This window comes from Centrocercus urophasianus, unplaced genomic scaffold (genome assembly GCF_019232065.1).
Source record: "Centrocercus urophasianus isolate 14NV4802_14NV808 unplaced genomic scaffold, USGS_Curo_1.0 seq_28, whole genome shotgun sequence".
Classification (NCBI taxonomy): Eukaryota; Metazoa; Chordata; class Aves; order Galliformes; family Phasianidae; genus Centrocercus; species Centrocercus urophasianus.
Genome location: NW_024884844.1, coordinates 124,367 through 148,019, shown reverse-complemented (window position 1 = coordinate 148,019; position 23,653 = coordinate 124,367). Strand labels below are relative to the sequence as shown.

Sequence of the window (23,653 nt, the reverse complement as noted above, 5' to 3'; positions counted from 1 at the left end):
CGGCGCCGGCCGGGATCCCCATGGTAACGGCGGGCCGTCCGCGGGCGGTGCGGGTCGGGGCGCGGCGGGCGGTGAGTACGGGCCGAACCCCCCGCACCCCTCTTGAGGGCCGCGCCCCGTTTTCCGGTGAGGAGCGGGTCCCCGCGGGAGCCTCCTCGCTCCCGATCTCCTTTATCGCCGGGGCTCCCGCTTTGAGGCCTCCCTCCGGGAGAGGCCTCCGTCGCGGCCCGCCCCGGGGCTCGGCGGGGCCCCGGTGTGCTGCGGGCGGCCGGGAGGGCTGAGGCGCGGCCCTCTCGGCACGTGGCTGGAAGTGCGCCTGCGGGCTGCGCTGCCGCGTGTCCCGGCCTGGCACGTGCTGTGGCTGGCGGCCCGATCCTCCGGCACCACCGCTCTGGGTTTGTTTGGGGGCTGCTTCCCCACTTGAACCTCTACCTCTCCCCGTGTCTTCAGCGCGGGCAGCTCTGCTTCTGAGAGGCAACCGTGTGGGGTGAGGTGATTGCAGAATGTGTTTCTTCTAGGAGTGCAGAAGCTCCGGTTTCGACTGGGAAGGGTCTTCATCATATACCCGGGGCTTTTTTTTTTTTTTTTCTTTTTTTAATTATCCAAAATATACTAAGAAAAGAGGCTGGGCAAAGAATTGGTGTGTGTTGAACTAATTCACTGTTATTGTTTCCTTGTTTGCTGTTATTTTATACTTGCACCACTCACCACGAAACTTCCATGCTTATATTTTTTCTGTGCCCCAGACTGAGCGCAGCCAGGCAGTGTGAGAGCAGAGCGACCTGTGCTGCTCTCTCCTGCTGTTCCTCCCACTGTGAAGCTGGATGGAGAGTGCTGTCCCATCAGCTTGTTCTGCCGGGGTCTGCAGGAAGGTGCTCTGGACCTTTTCATTGTAACTGTCAAGGCTGTGAAATGCTGCATGTTCTAACTGCTTATTTTTAACCCAGATTCATTTCCACACTCTCATCATATCATCAGCTAGTGGCTGAGGAGGTATGATTTAGGGCAGGAACTTTCCAGCTTCACTGATGAGAAAATACAGAATTCTCTGCTTTTCTGTCACTGACCCCCATTGGTGGCCTGGGGACTGTTGGCGGGGAATCTCTGTCCTGTCAATACCAAGAGGTTGCTATGAAGGCTCAGGGAAATGCCTTGCCCAGCCCTTAGAGCTGGGGCAAGGTGGCAGCCTTGCTGCTTGCTAGCAGTTTTGCTCCACGTTCAGGACTTTTTGTTCTCTGTCATTGCCGCTGCGCTCACAGAACGGTCAGCCCACTGCTTCCAACAGTGTCCTGTTAGCATGGAGTTCAGCCCTCTGTTATTTCAGCTTTCCCTCTGTGATGAAGCCACAGCTTTTCTGCCTAATCATGCTGAAGTCCCTCGCCTCATCTGGCACCATGCGCTGACGTCCTGAAAGCAGTGAGAAACGTGCAAAGTCCCCTGTGACTCAGGCAGCTCAGCCCTTGTCGTCCAGTGCAGCGTGGAGGCCCCAGGCTGTGCAGGGAGCAGCTGCTTGCTTGTGCCCTGGGGTGAGGCCTTGGCTGGGCCCCAGCTCTTGGTTTGGTGCCTGCTGCCTGTATGGCTGCCTGCCTTGCTTTGGGGAGCAGTGCCCTTCTCGCAGTTTCTCTTAGGTGTGGAATTGAAAGTCACAGCTGTTCGATGGAAGTGAACGGCCTCAGCATACAAGCAATCCCTGGATGCAGGTGGAATTTGCTGACACATCCAAACCACATCTGGTTTCTCCCTGGTGTCTCTCCTAGACCGGAGTGGCCAAATGCAAACTTCGGTATCTTGCAGTCTGCACTGAATAGGGGAGGAATTGCTCATTGCCCTACGCCTTTAGTTTTGCACCCAGAAGAGGACAGCTGTCCCATGGGCGTTCCTGGGGCAGCTGAGCTGTCTCTAAGCCTCCTCGTCCTTGCACACTTGCTTTCATGGCTGGCAGCGGCATCCCATCCTCTTCTCCTGGAGCTCACGGGTGGCCTGATGTGTTTGTGCATGGTGTTGTGCAACTCCATGCTGAGTTTGGGGCTGCTTCTTTTTGCAGCTCACCTAATGAGGGTGGTTTCCATGCTGTTGGAACATGAGTTTGTGTCTTGTTACTGGGCATACCAGGAGCTCAGGCACGCACAGTAAGTCACAGTGCTTGATTCTGTTGAAAGCTTTAATTTTTTTTTTAAGCTGAATAGGTCCTTATGAAAGGGGTATTGGCTTTAAATCCTGTTTGTGTTGTATTGTTGTTAACTCTCTTGTTCAGGCATTAATGGAATGCTGTAAAGCTTCAAGTGAGGGATGTGGTGTGACCTCAGATCTCCCTTATTAAAAAGCTTGATCCTTTCTGACTGTAAAGAGCAAGGCTGAAAGCGTGACATAGAAAATAACACCAGATCACACATATCTGACTTTGTTTCCTTTCCACTCCTGTGACTTTTGGATGCATGAGGCTGACAGCATGTTATCAGGTCAGCTCACAGCCCATGCATTTGCAAGCTCTTGTTATTTTAAGTGTGTCACCACAGCTGAGTTTAAAATAACCTTCCTGCTTAAACTCACGTGTCGGAGGCTTGCTTTGCTCCTGGGCTCTTTGGGGCTCATCCTTTCTCTGGAAGCAGCTCTGCTAGGAGCCCAGCAAAGGTAGAGCTGGAGGAGCTCTGCTCCCTGCTACCTCTCAGTGGGGCACACAGGGCAGGGGCATGTGGTGGTCCCTGCAGTGTGAGAGTCGTCAGGGCTGTGGCTGCGCTCCAGCTGACGTCCCAAGCAGGCTGTGTGGTAATAAAAGGTGCTAGCTGAATAACTGTGAGCAGGTGCAGCTCTGCAGTCACCATAATGTGACAACCTTAGCCTCTTTATTTATTGTGTGTCAATAAGCCCAAGCCAAAATCCATTAATTACCAGTAATGATGTTTGGGTTGGACTTCCAGCCCTGCCAATTCACCCTGGGAGTGGAGCAGGGCTTTTCCCAGCTCATGTTTCCACAATAAAACTTCCAAATGTTGTTGTACTGCTGTTGTGAATGCCAGTGGGGACTGCTGCCCTTTGACCTTCCTGGCCAGACCCCTGCCAGAGGCAGAGGTGAGTGAAGCAGAAAGGAGAAATGTCAGTGAAGGGCACCCAGTGGTGATGTGGTGGCTGTCTGAAGCCATGGGGCTGCGGCAGCTGCTGTCCTGTGGTGTCCATTGCCTGGCACCTGAGAATGCTTGCATCTCCTCTGCTTCTTCTGGATGCCTCACTGAGCTGTCTCTAAGGTCACCCAAAGTGGAGGAATTCTAGGGAGGCTCTCAATGCCCATTGCTTGGGCAGTGTTTCTGGGCCTAGCAAGCCTCTTCCCTATCAGGTTGATGCATCTCCTTCAGCTGCTGTACCACTGTATGTAAGCCTCTGGTGCACTCCAAATCCCTTGTTACAGCTCTATCAGGGCAAATCGCTTTTATTTTTATAGTGAGATGAGGTGGGCATAGCTGCAAAGCCTGGAGGGATAAAGCACAGGTGGCTCCCGCTGGGTGGTCACACGTGGCCAAGATGCCAGCAAGGCACGGTGACCTCTCAGAAAGAGTCCCCTGCAGGCCAGGACACTGGGGATGCCTCCGTTAACCTCTTGGTATTTTAATTTTAGGATTTCATGTCTGTTTTCCTGGTGCGCTGGGGTCGCTTTGGGGTTTGAGTGTGCTTGTTTGGCTGGGCATGCAGGTGCCAAGCTCCAATACTTGTTTACTTGGGGAACTCGAGCCAAGCAGGTGGCAGTGTCTGAGCACAGCCTCCTTGCCCTGTGCTAATCGCTGTGAATGTCACAACACGGCCGGGCTGCTCGCTGCTCACCGATCGGGTGACACGGCATGACCCAGTTCTGGAGGGCATGTGCAGCTCCTGCAGGAGTGTTTTGGTGAGTAGTGGCGTGTCTGTGGGGCCAGAACGAAGCATCCCCAGGTTAGCAGGATCCTGGTGGTGCCCCTGCTGCCTTCAGAAGGTGGTGCAGCTCATCCACAGCTCTGAGCGTGGAGCGGAGCTGAGACTTTCTGTACATCCTGACAGGGTAGTGGCTCCTTAACAGCCTGTACAGGATGTTTCCATCTCATACAGCATCTGGTTGGGATGCTGTTGGCCTGCTCTGAGCGTGTATGAGAGACTAGGAGTGTGTGCAGGGTAGGGGCAAGCCTGACCCAGCCCTTTGGTGGACCTGAACTGTTCTCATGGTGCTGCAGAGCAGCACTTCTGGTCTGGGAGCTACATTTCAAGTGCTGCAGCCCACGCTTGATTTTCAGGTGACAAAGGAGTGTGTGTGCACTGCAAGACAATGAAGGGAGTGGGGGGTTGGTTAATGCCTTGCTTACCTTTCACTGCTTTTTTTGGGTGTGTTTTTCATTAAGCTTGAAAGCAATTTCTTATCGTGGCTGTATCCAGGGGGCCCTCCAGGCATGAGTTAAAGCAAGGCAAATATCTGGCACATGCTTTGTTTTCTCTCTCTTCTCCCCAGGCAAAAGAATCATACAGGTGCAGTGCAATTGTTTGAGGAGGATTTAGGGCACCAAGTGCTGTGTAGCATTCTGGTCTGCTGGCTGCTCCTTCTAAGAGTATATTCTGTAGGGCCACGATTAAAAAGAATGCATGTGTAGTGCAGGCAGTCTGTGTCTGGCACAGGTGATGGTGTTGGAAGAGCCCTGTGTTTTCTGTTTGCAGCCTTCTCACTCCTGGGCTGTTTCTGTGGAGTTACCAAAGCAAGAAACTTATTCATTGTCAAAGTGAAGGCTGAGGTTCTTGCTAAACTGTGTGACCTTGGGAGCTGTAGCCTTAAGGAAAGGAGAAAAACAAGAAACGTTTGGGGGCTGCTGTGGAGCCAGGAGAGCTGCCTTGCCTTGCCAGGCTAGTTGTGGCAGCCAGGGCAACCTTTGCTTTCACAAAGTCAAAGCTTTTGTGTGCACAGGAGTTTTCCCGGGACCCTTTGTAAGTTGTCCTTCATGTCCTCTGGTGTCAAGTGAGATGCCAACGCTTTCTTTGCTGTGGTCTGGTCCAGAGAGACCTTTGGGAAGCCTTGGCAGAGGGAGGGACATGGGTTTTGATGCCACTTGGTGCCCTCCTGGCAGCAGTTGGGCCTGGCGCTTTAAGTGCAGTGGTGCAGAGACATCCTGTAAGAGGCCAGCTCTGCTGTGGCGATAAGGAGGAAAGCAGGTGTGCTGCTCAAGTCACTGTGTTTCATGTAGTCATCTTGTTTCAGGCCAGTGAAGGTGCTGCAGTGGATTACAGATTTGCTCTTGCCTCATGCTATGGCTCTACATGGCCTCAGCAGGACCACAACGCAATAACCTGGGCCCCAGACAGGAGGAGAGCTTTGGCCTCGGGACAGACACCCTTGCAGCAGAGCGACAGCGCAGAGCGTGGTGCCTCGCCCCTCAGCAGCACGCGAAACCCATCTGGGCTTTGGAGAGGCAGCATGTGAATGCCCACCAGGATCTCAGCCCGCTGCCCTCAGGGATCCCTTTGCAACAGTCATGCTTCTTGTACCCGCCAGCACCGTGCCCATCGCATCCCATTGAAAGCTCCCAGCCCTGCCCGGAGCTGTGTGGGAGCACACTGCTCTACCAGCGCTCCTGCCTGAGAGCCAAACCCTACCACTTTCCTTTCTGGAGCCCCCAGGACACCAGCTCTGCCCCAGGAAGGGCAATGTCTTCCTTGATGATGGAGCCCTGCCTGCCACCTGTGCTGCCTGAGGAGCATGCAGGGTCTGGGCTGAAAGGCTCTGCCCTCAGCTTGGGCTCAGCTTGCCCTCAGCAGGCTTCCAGTTCCTGCAGACCAGTGCTCCACAGCAATTCCTTCCTACAGCCAAGCAGTGCTAAAGTGCCTTTGCTGCAGTCACCGGAAATGAAGAAGCTGAAGAACACCGCCAGTTTTCCCACCATCTCATGGCCACGCTCCAGGACTGATGGAGACTGCTTCCCCCGCAGCCCTGCAGTGCAAAGCAGTGACCAGGAACAAATCTCTGCCTCCTCCCTGACCCTCGTGCCCAACAGTGTGACCCTTAGGAATGAGTGGTGCTCTTGGCCACTGGGGGACACTGAAAGGAAAGCATACAGCTCGTATGAGGCAGAACCCAAGATCAGCCTCACGGCAGCTGTGCAGCAGCTGGTCGGACAGACTGCCACCTGCAGTGGCTTCGGACACGAAGTTAAAAGCTCTGACCTTAGGAATGCAGGTGGCTTGTCCAACAGGGACAGATCAGGGCATCGCATCATGGCACACGTCACTTCAGAGGAGACCACTGCTCCCCCAAACTTGGAGACGGGCAGCCATCATCTTAATGGTAACTCAAGCCTTATAGGCTCCGATGGTGCTGTCGTCTGCACCAAACGGATCAGCGTTCATCTCCTGGCCTCCCGTGCCAGCTCTCCTGACCGCAGCTCCAACTGCCGGCTCACAAACACGCTGACCCTGCGTGGCAGTGAGCAGGGAGCCAGAGCAGAGCCTCAGCAGCTTGCTGCCATCTCTGAAGTGGCCACTCAGATGTCCAGCATCCAGCTGGAGAAAAAGGAGAAGTGTGCCCACGCAATGCTCCCAGAAAAGCCTGAGTGAGTAGAGCATGGGGAATGAGAGAGGCTGTGGGGAGGTGGGGTTGGACTGGCTTTCTTCTGGGATTGTGTTGGAAAAGGCTATACTTAGGGCAGTGCAGGGGTGACTGCGTCTGTGAACAAACCCACGTGAAACATCCTATTACAGGAGGAGCCTTTCTGCTATTCCAGGTCACACAGGCCCTTGGTGGATCTGAGCCCTCTCATCTACTTTTTCAGCCACAGCATGGAAGCGTGGTGGAGCACTGCTTGTCAGGCTCTGCATGTGTTTTGGGTGAAGGTTGCTGTCAGGCCAGCTCCAACAAAGCTTTCCCTGGGCGAAAGTGTGCATTCCTGAAGGAACGTGGCATCAATGTAGGACAAAGAGAATATGGAGCAGCACTGTGGGCTTCTAGATGTTTTGGGTTTAGAAAGTATTTACCACTCTCTAATGTGATGTCCTTTATTGCAGTGTTGCTGCTGGGGAGTCACTGCTGGAGCTGAGCCATCCCCAGGACGATGTGGAGGAAGAACTTCCTGGTGGCCTGGATGAGAGCTGCAGTCTGGAGGAGGAAGAGAACAGTGAGTGCCCATTCCCCAGGGGGAGCTGAGCTCTGCCCCTTGGTGTGTGCAGGGGCTGTCTGGGAGTGAGGTGTGTGCACAGCAGGAAAGCTGTGACTGCACACTGTCTTATGTTCTTGCTGTCATTTTGGGATGACCTAGAGATTGTGTGGAAGTCAAAGTCAATCTAGCAGTAAGGAGAAGTTGTGGAAGTTCCTCTGAGGAATGGAATAGGGTTTAAACTTGCCCCGCTCCAGTCTGTGTGAAGGGCTGTTGGCTCTACTTTTGCCCCAGTCTTTATAGTGGGTTAGTGGGTGAAATTTAGGATTCAAGAACTTGGAGCAGCTGTGAAGGGTCTGTCCACAGAACCATTTGTTTTTTCTCTTCCCTCCTGCAGGTGACTCGGATGCTTCCTCTGTCACTGGCATGTCATCTTATGACTCTGTGGCTCTTGTATCCAGGTTAGTAGCTCTAAATAATGCACTGCAGCTTGGCATTTTTGTCTTCTTGGTGGCAGAAAAGAGGTGTAGCATGTGAGGGAATAGAGTGAGGATGGCAGCCAGCTTCCCAACCAGAATTAGCTTCCTGAAGACCAAAACTATGGACAGCAGCCTGTAGAGTGTTGAGGGTACATCCACCACAGCAAAACAGGGGTCTTAATTTCACTGCCACAGGCAGTTGCTGGGTTAGGTTTATTGGATTACAGTGTTTATTGGATCTTGCAGTGTCATTTCTGTGCAGATGAAGCAGAATGGAGGCATCCTGGGTCCAGAGATGCAAACAGCTTGTGGAGTCTTGTGTCTCAGCACTGCATCCTAGAAACAAGACCACAGCCTGGGTTTTTCTTTAGCTTTTGGAAAGAGGTTTCTTTGGCCGTGGTTTGGTCAGCCTGTGGTCATCCGAGCCCTGCCTCTGATTCCTGGCAGACCTTTGTGGAATCTGTCCTTGGTCATGCTGCAGTGCTGCTCTTTGCAACTGTAGTGGAGGAGATAAAGGAATACTAACACACTGACTTCTTTTGCTTCTCCTTCATCCTTACTTCCTTCACTGCGTGTAGTCAGACCTGCAGTACTGGGCAGTCCTTCACCTTCTTCCAGAAGTCACTGCACCCGCTACCAAACTGCCACCAATGATGCCTCACGCATTCCAGCCCTTGCTTCTGCAACATTTGTTACATGCTCTACTTTTAGCATCATCGTGCCTCCTCCCTGGAAGCATTCAGGGCCAGCCTGGATGGGCCTTTGAGCAACCCGGTCCAGTGGGAGATGTCCCTGCCTATAGCAGGGCGTTGGAGCTAGGTGATCTTAAGGGTTCCTTCCAACCTAGACCATTCTATGATTGTATGTGTGATACACGTATGTAGCAATAGATGTATTTATTAATGCTGTGCTTTTTCTCAGAAAACTGCTTTGTCTAGGGTTTGACATGGTAAGATGATGTATGTACGTTCAATAAAACTCCGTCTTCCTCCCTTAAAAAATGCCAAAACCAAGAGGGTTATGACAACTTAAAGGTATCTGTGTTACAATCTCTAGCCCATGTTCCTGTGGACCAGGTTATAGGGTTTGTTTTGTAACAAGCTCCCTGCAAAACACAGGAGGAGATAATGCTTGGCACGCTTATTTGTTGCAAACTCCACCCCTTGTCTCTGCAGACTGGTTACTGGCTTTTACACCCACTGCTTGTACCACATTACAGTGATGCAAATTCCTGATAGCAGGATCAAGGCTCCTTGTGGAGCCATCTGATCTGCTGTGGACTAAAACAAGATTTGTGCCAAGGAATTATGATCGATGTGATTTATTGCTGTTTAATAACTTTTAATTACCAATTCTGGTATTGAAAAAAATGACTGTATAGAAATAAACACTTACGAAACATCCCAGCTTCCCTCCAGGCTCTTCTCTTCCTTTCTCTGATCTCCAGCTCCACTGTTGCATTTTGTCTTCTGTGAGGCAAAGGGCAGTGCAGGACACTCTCATCAGTGTGATGTGGCTCCATTTTTGTCTGTTTCCAGTTTCTTGCACTATTGATTCATTGTAGGTTCCTTGATTGTCAGCGGCCCTTTTGGGGTTGTAGCCTCCTCCTGAGGACTCTCTTCTAGTTTCCTGCCTGGCAAGCAGTTTTTGCCCCATCTCCTGTCTGTGGCATTGTCATCTCCTTGTCACTGCATTTACTGCCCTCCTTTAAATATATTTTTGCAAAGGCACCAGAAGCTCATTTCCTTGCTTTGTGGCAATTACGGACAGTACAGTCTCTGAGCATACATATGCATTTATGGATGTTGAGATGTAAGCCAGCCTCTGTGTGACTGCACGTGTAGGTGCTCCCCGTGCTGTTTTTACCTTTATTCAGCTGCCTCCTTCTTTGTTTCTCTTAGGAAATGCCTCGAGTGCCTGGACCAGCCCACTGAGGATCAGGAGAAAGTGCTCAAACCCGCTCTTGTCTGCAGTTTATTCCCTAATGTGCCTCCAACCATCTACTTCAGCACTCGTGATGAGAGAGGTGAGCTGGGATGTGTTGCCATGCCATATTCCAGCATCCTGGATCTCCTCTGGCCATTGTGCCTTCTCTCACATGCCAGTTCTGCAAAGAGGATTACATACCCTCCCTGCAGGCCCAGTGGCTGTGCAGCAGAACGTAGGAAGTGCTGTATCTAATCAAGGTATTGTGTTTGGTTTCTTTTTGTCCTTCACTTTTTGTCGTCTTAGTGGAAAAGCTGCCTTGGGAGCAAAGGAAGCTGCTGCGATGGAAAATGTGCACGGTCACGCCGAATATTGTGAAGCAAACCATTAGCAGATCTCACTTCAGAGTCAGCAAAAGTAAGTTGTGGGAGGCTGGCATCATCTGATACATCGTGTCCTCCCTCGCCTCTAGCTCGTGGGTGTGAGAAGGCAGACTGCCTGTGAAGAGCAGAACAGGAGAGAGATCGGCACTGCAGGATGCTGTGTTCCTGCTTCTGCCTGTCCAGCCTGAAATACATGAACTTTTGGAGTCCGGGCAGAGCCCAGTCTCCCTCTTGGCTTGTCAGTAGCATGAACCAGAAGGATGTATTCCTTGCCCATTTGGGGCAGTATGTGGGGCAGCAGAGCTGCCCTTTGGCTTTCTTAAGCTGTGCCTCTAGGTGGTGCTGGCACACTGAGGCAGCTAACACTCCTCTAGTGCCTGCACCAGCACCGCTGTCCCTTGTGCACGTGTACTGAAGAAGAAACTGTCCTTCACTCTGACTGTGAGTGGGGAATTCACGGAGTTGGTATCTTGCTACAGGAGAGACGTGTTGGGGCGGGCTGGGGACACACTGAGCGTTCACAGTTGTGATCCGTACTCTGGTATGTGATCTCCTAATGCTATTAACAGGGCTTTTCTGTGTATCAGGAGACCTCTGCTCAGTTCATTTTGAGGCTGTAATGAGACATGTAGGGCAGACCAAAGCGTAGAATATCTCGCAATCCTACACATCCCTCTGCAGGGCAGAGCTGATTAGCTAACTGCTTCGCTCTCCTGCTGGAAAACAGGAAGGTAAGGGTGTTCGAGGATTAAATGTTTCTTTCGCTCTCTCTCTGCCCAGATCCTTGCACCAGTCCTTGTGGGCAGATGACCCCCCCTGGTTAACTGGATCCCTCTCACAGCTCTTGGCTTGGCAGTTTTGCAGTGCTAGTGTGACTGCTTTGTGTTCTTGCTGTGCACTATCCCTGGCGCCCTTCTACTAGCTCCAGGAAAGGGAGGGGATGTTTTTGGGTTGAGAGGGTGTTGTGTGTGGCAGGGTACTCAGTTATGGACTATTGTTTTTCCTGTAGAAAGCAATGACTGGCTGGGTTGTTGGGGCCACCACATGAAGTCCCCCGGCTTCAGAGCCATCAGGGAGCACCAGAAGGTAGGAGATGTATTGTGCTGACTTCCTTTATGTGTGTGGAGAGAGTGCTGGGAGCAGTTTGGGTGCCTTCCCCTCAGGGCCAGGTGTTGGCTGTGCAGGCTGTCCTTGTGGTGTCACTTTAGCTGTGTGGCAGCTGGTATTTCTGTTCTGGGCGATGAGTGCAAGAGGCAGGCACACATGGGAACTGGGTGAACATCTCTGCTGTGAGCATGAATCCTGTACACACCAAGGCTGTACTTAAGCTGTCTTTACTTGTGGCTTTGTCTAACCACAGTTATTGTTGTTCGAAGTAATCGTTCCAGTGACAGAGTTGAGTCATTGCTGGGTTCAGAGAGGATGTATTCCCTGGCCAGGGAGTGACGTGGAGAGGCAGGAGCATCTCACAGGATCTGGGTTCCTTTTCAGCTAAACCACTTCCCTGGTTCATTTCAAATTGGGAGAAAGGACCGTCTGTGGCGCAACCTGTTGAAGATGCAGACTCGTTGTGGGAAGAAGGAGTTTAATTTCTTCCCCCAGTCCTTCATCCTGCCCCAAGACATCAAATTACTCAGGAAAGCGTGGGAGGAAGGAGCTAGCCGCCAGAAATGGATTGTGAAACCAGTAAGGGAAAAGAAGCACTCGGCACCTTATCCCAACCTAGCTGCCAGGAGGAGATCTGATCTGTTCTTGTTTGTTTTGCAGCCAGCATCAGCAAGGGGCATTGGCATCCAGGTTATCCACAAATGGAGCCAGCTACCCAAAAGAAGGCCGCTGCTGGTACAGAGGTGAGCAAAAGAAAGCAAAGTTGACAGGCAGCCTGGGACCTCTTACTGTCTCGTCTCAGACCAGATCTGGACAGTTGTCACTACCCAGCAAAGCAGAAGCATCTGGTTTGCGTCTGGACACCTCTGCAGGCTGAGCACAATGGTGCTGCTGGAAGTGTGGCTCTGTCAGCTGTAGCTGGGTTTACAGGGATGCTGCTATTTCTCTGTAAGGTTTTAAGGTTTTGGGTGTAAACTGTGGGAGAGCTTTCCTGGCTCTCATTTTCACTGCATTATACTAAGATTGGAAATGCTATGCAAAAGAATTTCACCTGCTCTCCAAGTTGATTGCTGTTTTTGCCTTCTGAGGTGGGGCCAAGAGGTGCTGTTCCATGCAGAAATGGTAACTCTGCTGGTGCTTGCTTCTTTTGCAGATATCTGCACAAACCCTACCTCATTGATGGGAGGAAATTCGACCTGAGGATTTATGTGTATGTCACTTGTTATGATCCCCTCAGGGTCTACCTGTTCAAGGATGGATTGGTTCGCTTTGCTAGCTGCAAGTAAGTTGTGCAACAGTGGTACGGGGGATCTTCTTTGATCAGCCACTTGTGGCTGTGGCACCTCAGCTTGGGCAGGAGGCAGTCACACTGTATGGTGGATGCTCAGAGCTCTAGCTTGCTTCTGAAGCTCTTCTTGCTGCTGAATAAGCAGTCTTGAAACGCACAGGTTCATTGCAGGTGGAAGGAAATGTGAGAGGATGTTTTGTGCATCCACCTTTTCAAGTCAGGATCAGATCAGGGTAAAGCATTGCTTGAAGTGCAGTCTGTGCTTCAAGTGGATGCATTGGAAATTTAGATGTTTCATCCAGTTTTGACTGTATTGCCTTGTGCTGCTGTAGTACCATCACTGCTTTTGCCCAGTGACGCTCTGGTCTACTTTTATGACTTTGAGGGTGGGATTGCATCCCTCAGTCTCAGGGCAGCCTGTTCTGTATCTCTTCCTTTGTCCTCCCAGCTCTGGGTCTGTGGGGACGGAAATTGTGGAGGCAGCCTTGTTCCAGGCTCTCTGGGAAAGGGCAGCAGCAGAGTTGGTGTGCAGCCAAACAGAAAGGTGATGAGAACAGAGCTCCTTGCACCATGGGTCTGGAGGCAACCTGTTTAAGCTCAGACTGTTCGTGCTGCTACCATTTCCTCTAGGTATTCCTCTTCAATGAAGAGCCTCAGCAACAAGTTCGTGCACTTGACCAATTACAGTGTGAACAAGAAGAACACTGAATACAAGTCCAACTTGGATGAGACTGCTTGCCAGGGACACAAGTGGTAGGTGCTGTGAGGGGGGAACTTTCAGTTCACAGGGTCAGCTCTGTCTGTTCTCTGTTAAATCAGCCCTTTTTAGTATTACTACCCAAAACTGGAAGGTACCCGAAACTTCAGTATCATCTGCTCCTGCCAGGGGAAATGGGGACAGCAGAGTGATTCCAATTATCAGGTCATGGTGTTGAGAAGCAGTGGTTCTGTTTCTGGTCACTTCAGAAGAAGGCTGCAGTCTTGCAAAAGTTTGTTCCCTGCTGTCCTATAGGTGGACTGATCCAAGTAGTTAGGCACTTGTCTCTGATTCCACAGTGATGTTTAAACTCTTTTAAAAATAGTGCAGGATAGAGTTCTCAATTTGTGGGCCTGGGCTGGTCTTTTTCACTTCAAAGGGAGCTGTGGAGAATGATTTGGTATAATAAAATTGCATTGCCTGGATCTGCTGCTCGGCACAGTTCCTCTGTGGGTACATTGAGAAGGGTCTGCTGTCTCCCAGCATTTGAAATCCTGTGGGACTGCATTCATCTGTTTTTTGGTACCACCATGCAAGTCAAAACTGACTGCTCCCACATTAAAGATGAGTGGCTGTAATCAACTCCGTCTTGTATGCAGGAGGCCTGACCTTTGGATTCCTGGCCATTAGCCACACAGTCTCATTTAAGCAACATCTGAGCATCCCTGGCTCAGCGTCAGGGAAACTTGCAGCGCTTGGTGTGGTGTGGGAAACTCCTACAAAAGCACAAACACTCTTCCCCCACCATCCTTCTTGCCACATTTATGGAAAAAAAAATTCTCCACCCCCCAAAGCTTCAGTGAAATGGCTGTAGCTAAATGGCTTTTGGGGGCCTTGATGGATTCTTGGTGAGCTGCTTTGCAGTACTCCTGAGGAAGGCCTGCAAGAAGGGGAGGTTTGCTAAGGACACGGAGGGGGAGGGAAGAGAAGATCTGGAGCTGACGTACCATGCTCATGTGCTAATTTGGGACTTACTACTCCAGTACTGGGATAAGTCTATGACAGATTTATGGTTCTGATAGCTTGGTCCTGCAAGAACAGGGGCCAGGCTGGGGAGAATTGCAACCAGGAGTAGAGTGGTTTGAGAATGGCAGAAGGATGCTGTGGTCAGGAAAAGTGGAGATACATCCCTTAGCTTCCTGCTAAAAGCCTTGCCAAGGCTCCCTATTGCTGTTTTCACTTCCCTGGCGGGGCAGGGCTGGGCAGCAAGGGACCACAAAACAATCTCTTTTGCTTTCTGTCTCCCAGGGCACTCAAAGCTCTCTGGAATTACTTGACTCAGAAGGGAGTTAACAGTGAGGCCATCTGGGAGAAGATTAAGGACATCGTTATCAAAACCATAATTGCGTGAGTCTTGGTGCCCCTTGCTCTGCTCCTGACTGAGGAGTGTACTCCTGGCCCCTCTGGCTCTTCAGCCCCACTCAGTCTAGTCCTTTGGCTCTTAATCTAAGTGCTGCCACCACTGCTGGCTGCAGTCTCTCTAAATCCTTTGTTGTGACCTGTTAGCTGTGTTCTTGTTGCTGTAGCTGCAAGGCATGAATAGACCTGATACTCCCCGGATCCACCTGCAGTGCAGAGGGGAGGACCAAGAGGGTGCAGCATACATGGCACTCTGCCAGCTTGCACCCACTGCACCACTTGTGCAGGTTGCTTCAGAATAAAGGTCCCTTGGTGCTGGCTGAATCTTCTGTTCAGAAGTGGATCCTGTCTGACAGAGGCCTGGCTTGGGGGTTGCTCAGGATCTGATACTGGATTCAAATGCAGTGCAGCAGGAGCTTGCAGGCCTGCTTTGGTCTTTCAGCCCATCCGCTCCACAGCATGTGGCTGTGGCACTCTGTGTTGGCACTGTGCTGCAGTCAGGGCTCTGCTGCCTGTCTGTTGGAAGTGAGCATTTTCTCTTGGCTTGCAGATCTGAGCCGTATGTGAACAGCCTGGTGAAGATGTACGTGCGGCGGCCGTACTGTTGCCATGAGCTTTTTGGGTTTGATATCATGCTGGATGAAAACCTCAAGCCCTGGATCTTAGAGGTCAACATCTCCCCAAGGTAAAGCAGCTTTTCCTCCCGAAGTCTGTCTCTGGGCCAGTGGAGGTGGATGACAGCCTTTCTTTTACCATAAAGTAAATCTGGCCTATGATGTCCCCTGCACTGAACAACTGCTTTGAAGACTCCCTCTCCTGATTCCTGCAGAATTCAAAGTCCTTCCTGTCTGCAAAAGCAGTATCCATCTGTAGCTTAGAAACCTGTGCTGGGCATGCCTCAGCTAGAGCCAAGGAATAGTACATTTTAAAAAAAAAAAAGACCGAGGAAGAATGTGTCATGTAAGGAATGGGTGACGGCAGAGATTTCTTTGTGTGGGCAGAAGTGCTTGGCAGCTCTGCTGCCTCACGCACCATTCATTCCTCTCTTGCTTGTTCCCTGGCTCCACCTGGCCATGTGGTCTCAGCTATTCAGACAGGGCTGGGAGCTGTGGTGTGCCTGGACACAGCCTATCCTGCCTACTAGAGTTGGATGAGCACAAACTAGACACAGTAGGGATTGCAGGCTGGACTCTAGGGATGGATTTGCCAATTTCCAGCAACCCTCTGGGTGGAGGAAGAGAAGCAAACCATTTTTGGCTGGAGGGACACTCCAAAGGGAGTGATCACAGGGCCTTCAGGCTCAGAACCTCCATTCTAGCACTCAGACTGCTGTGTTTTCTTCCTCCAGCCTTCACTCCAATTCACCTCTGGATGTGAGCATCAAGGGCCAGATGATCCGGGACCTGCTTAACCTCGCTGGCTTTGTTCTGCCCAGCATGGACAGCGTAGCCTCAAGACCTCAGACTAGAATTGATTTCACCTGCAGGTCAGCCCTATTCTCTTTCAGGGCAGAAAGGCAAAGCAGGCTTTTCTCTTGGAGGATTTCATTTGGGGGCTGCTCTCAGAGCAACATACTGGTTTCTGTTCTGTCAAGAGCTTGTGCTTGCTAGTCCTTCAGCTGGATGTTTGAGGGACTTGCATTATTCCCTGGGTATCTGGTTCCTGCAGTCTCTTCAAGGAAGGATTTATGCCTGATTTACAAGTCCATAGTTGGAAGTGAGAGTAGGCCAGTGTAATTCATGCTTGCTCTGCAGTTAGTCAAGTCCTCCTTCCCCCTGCCAGAACTAGCATGATGCTGAGCTGCACTGCCTCTCCATCTGCTTCAAAGGCTGGCTGGCTGTGTTGGGGCTGGATCTGCTTACCCCATCCCCCAGAGCTGACATGCTGCTGACTTGAGCAAGAGGAGCACCTGTTATTTTGCAAAGGGTAGAGCAATCTGTTCCTTAGACAGAATTACAGGTGTCAGAGGAGGTAGACCTATGGTTGTGGGTGTGCAGTCTTGTCTTGCAAAAAAGGGAAGCTTTTTTTGCATAAAGCTAATTTCTGAACGTGTGTGCACCCAGGCCCCTTTTCCTTCTGTTTCACCACAGCTTTGGCTTTTACTGGTTTCAGACCTTGTGCTGTGGGAAGAGGAACCAGCCCTGCTCTGCAGCAGAGTGGTTGCTATATGTACACTACTGAAGGGGCAGCTTGCTGGGTTGAACACCAGCACACAGTGATGGATGGGCATGAAAGAAGATGGGACTCCCGCCCTCCGCCGGCTCTGTGCCTTCAGCAGAGAGAGAGGCTTGGAGCATGGGCCCATTCCAGTCCAGGGAGCTCTCACCAGCCCATCTGTGACACTTTGATCACAGGCTCGTTTGCAGCTTGTGACTGAGGTGATGAAGGGCAGGTGCCCTTGCAGGAACCTGCAGAGGATTAACCAGATCTTTAACATGGTTCAGATGATGCATTACCAGAGTTCCTGCATCCAGGAACAGGCTTGCTTAGCTGTATCTGCTGCCCTGGAAAGGATGTGAGAGGGTGTGTTGTTTTGTTTTGTTTTTTTTTTTTTTTTGCATGTGGGCATAATTCCAGTAGATTTTTGTGTTCCCAAGACCCATGCAGTGTAGCCTCAGGGCTCTGTTTGGATCTCTGCTCTACTAATAATCTTTGTGGCAGCAGAACAAGTTAGCTGTGTTGATATAAGTGTTAAAAGGTGTTGGGCAAGTATCTCTGCCTCTGGCATCCCCAAATGGCTCATTTGGGTGCTTAGAATAATTGAGATGCTTGCTGGTCAGAACATACAAAAGACCAAGGTTTCCCATGGCAAGTGGAGCTGGAGATGCATTTGAATATTGGGAATTCTTGGATAATGCATGAATGCTTAATCCCCCAGTGTTCCCCTTTCTTGTACAGAATCAGTACTGAGTGGAAGTACACCCAGGTACAGTGTAGTTAGGGAGCTGCATCTGGAGTGGGATATAAACCTAAGATTCGTCCAGGCTTCAAGTGCTCTGAATCAGGTCACAGTGCCTTTCTGGCCCTTTTTCATTCTATATGGGTAGGAGGTGATTGTTAATGTTTTTAGTGAAGGAGTGCTGTGGGACCTGAGCTGGCAGGATCTCCCTTGTTGCCTTGCTCACGTCCTACCTGGATCCCATGCTGATGCATAAGGCTGTGGATGCATCACTGATCCCAGAAGTAGTGAAGTCCTTGGAGGAGGCATTCTCTCTTTCATGACATCTTCGTTAGGGTGTCATGCTGAGAGGAGCCTTGCAACATCGGGACTTTGCTTTGATTACTTAAATATCCTACTGTCTTTTTGTGTTCTTAGTCAGGGCAGTGCTTTGAAAGAGAAGCCCAGACCAGCCTCTGAGTGTTTCACAGCAGAGAAGTTGAAGAAGGCCTATTACTTGACACAGAAGATACCTGACCAGGTATGACACAACAGTCCCTGGTACCGAAACTGCCAGAGTACTGTCTCAAACAATTCCATGTTTGTCTCAGTCCCGTTTCCTGACTGTACCTCTGTGTGGAGACACCCAGGTTGTGGGGAGCACCTGGGCTTCAGCAGGTCGTGAGGTTGCAGAAATAAGTCAGGTTTGCTTAAACCATTGTTGCCATGACTCATATTTGCATTGAAGTGGACATGTGCTGATGGGGGGACAATATCCACGGTCCCCAAATAAGGTCTGAACACTGCCTGTTTCTCATATGTCTCTGTGCAGCTCTCACTGCATTTGTCAGTTGACTGCATACAGGTTAGCTAGGACACTTCCCTTGTGTGCAGCCTCTGTCGTAGTGGCAGAAGTGGGGTTTTCAGCAGCACTGATGTCAGCACTGAGTTCAGATTCCTTCATTTTGCAAGTGGCCCTTGTCCCGGAGATCTCAGACTCGTGGAGACCTCTTCCTGGAAGGGTTTGGAGAGTGGGGAGGTGGAAAAAGGAACTGAAAAAACGTAACTCGCTTCTCCCTGACCCTGAGACGCTCTTGTCTGCAGGATTTTTATTCTTCTGTCTTGGACATCCTGACTCCGGATGATGTTCGCATCCTGGTGGAGACAGAGGATGAATATTCCCGGCGTGGGCAGTTTGAGCGGGTGTTTCCCACCCACATCTCCACGCGCTACCTGCGCTTCTTCGAGCAGCCTCGCTACTTCAACATCCTGGTGACCCAGTGGGAGCTCAAGTACTACTTGAACAAACACAAAGGTAACTGCCATCTGAGAGCTGGCACAGTTACCTGAGTCAGGCAAGTTGCCTGCCTGAGGCCGTGGGAGATTTCTGACCTATGCATTTTGATAAGGAGCTGCCTGCCTCCACGCTAGTTCCCCTCTCAGAATGCTTCAGATGTCAGGAAAAGCTTATTCTGAGTTGATCATAGATCTGGTGCTGAGTTCACCAGCACAATCGAGCGTTTCTAGATGCCTTGGGATATCCTTGGGGTATTTAGTTCTCAACTAAAGCAGCATAGATTCTGCTTTCACCCTACAACTCCAGCCTCTTATTCCATACCTGTGCCTTTTTTTGAGGAAGGAACAGCTCGAGTCACTGGGGTTTGTCCCTTACAGGTGGTTTGTGAAGTGAAGGCAAAATTAGGCCTGTTCCCTGTGTCTGCTGCTGTGTTCTAACCTAAGAAGTAGCACCAGCATGCATGCAGGAGAAAGGGGCATTTTTCTGAAATACAAGAAATTTATCTCTTATCTCCACTTCTCCAGGACACCTCTGTGTTCCAACAAAAAGCATCTTTTAGTGAAGTTTGCTGGGCGGACCATTTCCTTCTTACTCGGGGCAATAGGAGGGGCTGTCCAGGAAAGAAAACTGAGTTGTAGTGTAAGATGTTAGAGAACACAGAGCCTGTGGCTCAGGGCTCTCCTTCAAGCCCCTCCCTTAACTGAAGAGGTTTCGGAAGAAGCCAACCCTCCACTGATACAACTGTATGTGCTCCTAATGTCAGCACTTTATGTAATGCACAGCAAAAAAAAAAAACCACCAAAAAAAACCTCAAACAAAAAAAATGGGGCGGGGGGTTGGGAGGAAAAGCTTTTGTCACTCTTCAGTGGTATTTAAGCTAATATCAAAGGGGTCAGTAACTGTCTTTCACAGAGATAATAACCTTGCAGCCCTCTCCAGCTGTGCTGTCAGCATGTGTCATTCTTTGCCTTGCTAATGCCTTTTCTGGATGCTCTTCTGTCACTTGGAAGAAAGACCCTGTCATCGTCTTCACTGAAGTGCTGCCCAGAGCTCTGCTACTCAGACTGAGCCCTGGCTTAGTGCTCCAGCATCCTCCAGGCAGCCCAGCAAACAGCACTGCCCCTTTGCTGCCCTTTATCTATGAGCAATACCCAGCCTCTGCCCCCTTCCTTTTCACATCCATTCCTCACAGCCCTCATCTCTCCCTGGCCAGTAAGTTCAGAGCCTTGTCTGGTGCCCAGAGCTGGGGCAGCGCTGCCCAGCTGTCCTGCTCCTCTCAATCCTCAACACATGGGTTTTTTTCCAGGGTCCTGGGGCGTGCTGAAAGGTCACCAAGGAGCACAGTTTGGGAAGCAAGGGTTCCTCCTATAGCTAGAGCTGGTATCATATAGCAAAGCGTGGTAACCCCAGCTGGAGAGCATCAAGTTCCTGGCTGTTGCTCTGCTGGTTCATGAATCTCAAGGCACCTTAGCCTCATCTGTGTCAGGAGTGCAGCCCAGGTCTCAGCCTGTATTGAGCTGTGTGTGCCTGTCTGGCCTGGATGTTTCTGGGCAGGGAGGAGGTGATGCATTTGGTAGATGTGCCTGGAGGAAGCTACCTGAGCTGCCATCCTCTGGGAAAGGAACTGGTGACTGCAAAGCTGCTCTATATCTGCACTGTAGGAACTTTCACCACTGCAACCCAAATCAGGTGCTGCTGTTGGCAGGCACCAGGCTCAGGGGACTGCCAGTCTGGTCCAAATCAGCAAATCCTCTGCTGCCCCAGTTTTCCTGTGTAGCTGAGCCTGCTGCTCAGTGTGTCTGGCTCCCTGGGAGAAAGGCAGGCACTGCATCACCCCACGTGCTAGCATTCAGCAATGTTTGCTCATACAGAGGGTGAACGGCCTTAGTTTACCCTGTGTTTGCTGGGGCTCAGGCACGCATTCAAGTTGTTACTGCATGGTCAGTTCACTCCGTGCAGCATTTTTGCGTTCCCTAAGCTGAGGGAGATGTAGCTGTCTATGAGCTTCCCAATTCATTCTTGCTTCTTGTCTGTTCTGTCACCTCCCAGGTCTGGAGCTACTGAAGAAATGGTGTGTCAAAGGCTACCACACTGGGACAGGGACGGATTTGGCCCAGATGGTGAGCATAGCTGTGGATAAGCCAGGGAAAGGTTGCTGTGAAGAGAGGGGTAGAGAGTCTGTGAATCTGTGGGTTGTCTGATTCAGGAGCTCTTTCTGCTTTTTCCACTTTCTGTGCCTCCTGCCCTATCTGTTCGTGCTGTTCTTCCCTCTCTGCTAAGGCCTCCAGCAGTCTAGAAAAACCCACGTTTCTCTGTCTCCCACACTAATATAAAATCTGCGCAGTAGATCAAATTGCAACCGCTTTGCATCCAAAAATGGTTGGGCACAATGGGCACAGCCTGGCATATTTAGCATCTGGCCTGCCATTTATTCCCCTTGGTAAGGGAACAATCTCCTTCTGTCACTCCTGTGCCTTAGATCAGGCTGATCCAGTGAAGAAATCCACTCTTATGACCTCAGGATGCTCTGTTCCCACTTGCAGCAGAGGGATTCATTAAGCAGGGAGTGAAGACTGCTCTGTTTGCTATTCTGGGAACAGTCTGGTGGCAGTGATGATGCGCAGCAGTGTGAGGCAATTGGAGCTGAAGAACAGTAGGGCAGCCTACAGCAGATCCCAGCCTGTTCTCTGTGCACTGTTAGGCTGGGGGATATTGTCATAGCTTAAATAGCCTTTTGGTTGTCTTTCTCTCCTTCTCTAGTGGTCACTGCCAAAGTCCTTCTTCCTCCAGAAAAGCAGTGTTCAATCGAATGGCTTCAGCAAACTGGAACCGGACAGGCTGGGGTGAGTTTTCCCTGGCTGGGATATGCACAGTGTGGCTTTGGGACTGGTGTCCAGAGAGAACTGGAAACAGGAAAAGCAGCTTTGTTTCAGGGGACAGAGAAAGTGATTTGCTTATAGGCTCTGAGGCCAGCATCTCATTTATGGAGAGCAACTGGTAGGGTTCGTGTAATGTCTACGAGACTGGGCTTGTCTCCTTGGCACTGTATGCCCTGCTCAGTTGGTGCAAGGCTCCAAAACAGCTGGTGTGGGTGTTGTCTGGCAAATGGCTGTTGGGGTCCAGGAGTGCTGACAAAACGTGTCCCACAGGGACCTGCACCACCTTGATGGAGAGCAGAGGCTCTGCCCCAATGTAGGGCTGGGGGAGCAGCAAGGTTTGCGGGGCTGCTGTGCTCTGCCAGCTTCACTGAATGAAGTTGGGCTGAAGTTGGGTGGGTGCCACTGGCCTGGGCAGCTTGATACATGACTGTGGTTCCTCTGAGTGAGCCAAGTGGAGTGCAGGCATACACCTGGCCTCTGGAGTTAAGGGAGAAGAGATCTTGTGCCCAGACCAGAATGTCATTGGGTTTTCATGCAGTCGGAAAGGCCAACCCCTGACCCTAATATTTCTCTTGCAGCAACCTCATCTCACCAAACAGTGGAGATCTTGTGAGATGCCTGGAGCCCAGCCCTGCTCAGAGCTTACCTCTCAACAAATGCAGTGTTGGAGCTGACCAGAAACCTGGTGGCTGCCTCTCAGACACTGCCCTGGTGCTGTGAGCAGGCAGCTGCCTTCCCTCCCTGGGGGCACCTCAACCTACCTCAAAGGAAGAGACAGAAGCTGGCTCTGGAGCACAAGTACAAGTCCTGTGAAGCTCCCTGCACTGCGCACTTTCCAGTTGGTTGTTCCTGGAGAGAGCTGTGTGACTCAGTTTTTAAAACAAATGGCAAAACCTGGCCAAGTTGGGTTTGTGGCTGTTGTTCAAGCCTGATGTGATGATGGTTTCCTTATGTAGGATCTGGCTGAGTTGGGCGTCGCCTCCCTCTCTCCTTTCCTCACCAGTATGGGTTGAACCCCTCCTTGCCTGTGTCGCTTTGCACTAACCCTGAGCTCCAGAGAGCCAGCGAAGTTGTCTGCTCCCCTCTCACTGCAGGCCAAGGCAGGGGAGGGCCAGCTAACACTCTGCTCTTTTGGAAGGAGCAGGGCTTGGGCCTTCCAGCCCGTGGGTTTTTATCCTATCTGAGTACTTGTGCCCGCATCCTCTGGTTTCTGCCCACTGCTGCCCCAAGCCCTGGCCTGGCTCCCAGCTGCAGTGGGGCCGGGGAGGGAGCAGCCCCTCACTGCTGTTGGCTCTGTGGTACCCTGCAGTGTGCACACTGGGGACTGCAGATGGGTGCTGCTCTCCTGCTCTCTATTTTTCCCTTCATTTCTGAAGAATTTCCATTAAACTTTTCCACATGGCTGCTCTTGTGCCCTCTCTGTCTGATCACACCTGGTGGCCCCTTCTGTGGTGAAGGCACAGTGGGTGCTTGGCTGGGGCGCTATGGGGCTGGGGCTTGCAGAAAGCCCTTTCCTCTGCTTTCCCTGCAGCCCCCCATGCCTGCAGCAGGCCCTGTTTTCTGGTCTCCTTGGTGACAATCTCATCGCTCCTCGGCTTCTCTCCAGCACCTGAAAATAGCCACCGAAAGTGGAGATGCCTGCTGCCAGCACCGCCGCCGTGGCCAGGCTGGAGCCAGGCTGACCCGCTCGGGGCTGGACGCTTACATCTGCAGGCCAGTATCACACGGTAGTGAGGCAGCCTGGGGGAACCCTTGTGTCACCTCAACACCACTGGCTCGTGCCAGCCTCCATTCTCTTACCTCCTCTGTTTCTCCCTGTCTTTGGGTAATGCCTTTGCTATAGCTCTTGGTGTAGTTCTTTTTGCTCCTTGCAACCCATACAACGTGCACGGGGATTTTGCGGCCGCCCCTGCATCCCATGGGTATTTTGGGAAGCTGTTGACTGATTTAAAATCATCTGCCTGGCACCCGTGTGGGGGCCCATGGCCCTGCTCCCTGCTTTGACCAGGGTCCAGCTGTCCCCTGGGGTGAGTTGGAGCCTCCCTGTACCTATGGCCGGCCATGGGTCTGCTCGCCCACGGCTGCTCTGGGGCTGGCCCGGCAGTGGGCCAGGGCGATATTTGAACCTTCCTGAAATAGAAACGGAGCTGGGAGCAAGCGTGGGGTGGGAGGGGGTGGCCCAGTGGGGTAAGGGAAGAGGGCTGGG

General features: G+C 51.4%; 1 protein-coding gene across 4 annotated transcripts; it reads left to right on the top strand.

The window, feature by feature from the left end:
• Positions 1–4: 4 nt before the first annotated feature.
• On the top strand, positions 5–22,850 carry TTLL4 (tubulin tyrosine ligase like 4). 4 transcript variants are annotated; one of them, XM_042827327.1, is made up of 19 exons: positions 5–23; positions 5,207–6,554; positions 7,006–7,115; positions 7,492–7,555; positions 9,475–9,599; positions 9,806–9,916; positions 10,892–10,968; positions 11,374–11,568; positions 11,650–11,732; positions 12,143–12,271; positions 12,908–13,030; positions 14,283–14,381; positions 14,944–15,078; positions 15,742–15,879; positions 17,710–17,812; positions 18,376–18,586; positions 20,618–20,688; positions 21,329–21,411; positions 22,026–22,850. In XM_042827327.1, the coding sequence occupies exons 2-19, from the start codon at positions 5,251–5,253 to the stop codon at positions 22,165–22,167; spliced, it is 3,303 nt and encodes a 1,100-aa protein (XP_042683261.1). In that variant the 5' UTR covers positions 5–23; positions 5,207–5,250; the 3' UTR covers positions 22,168–22,850. The 4 variants fall into 4 exon arrangements, with proteins under 4 accessions (XP_042683261.1, XP_042683259.1, XP_042683262.1 ...); XM_042827325.1 differs by lacking the exon at positions 5–23 and adding an exon at positions 31–71; XM_042827326.1 differs by lacking the exon at positions 5–23 and adding an exon at positions 3,794–3,877.
• Positions 22,851–23,653: the final 803 nt, after the last annotated feature.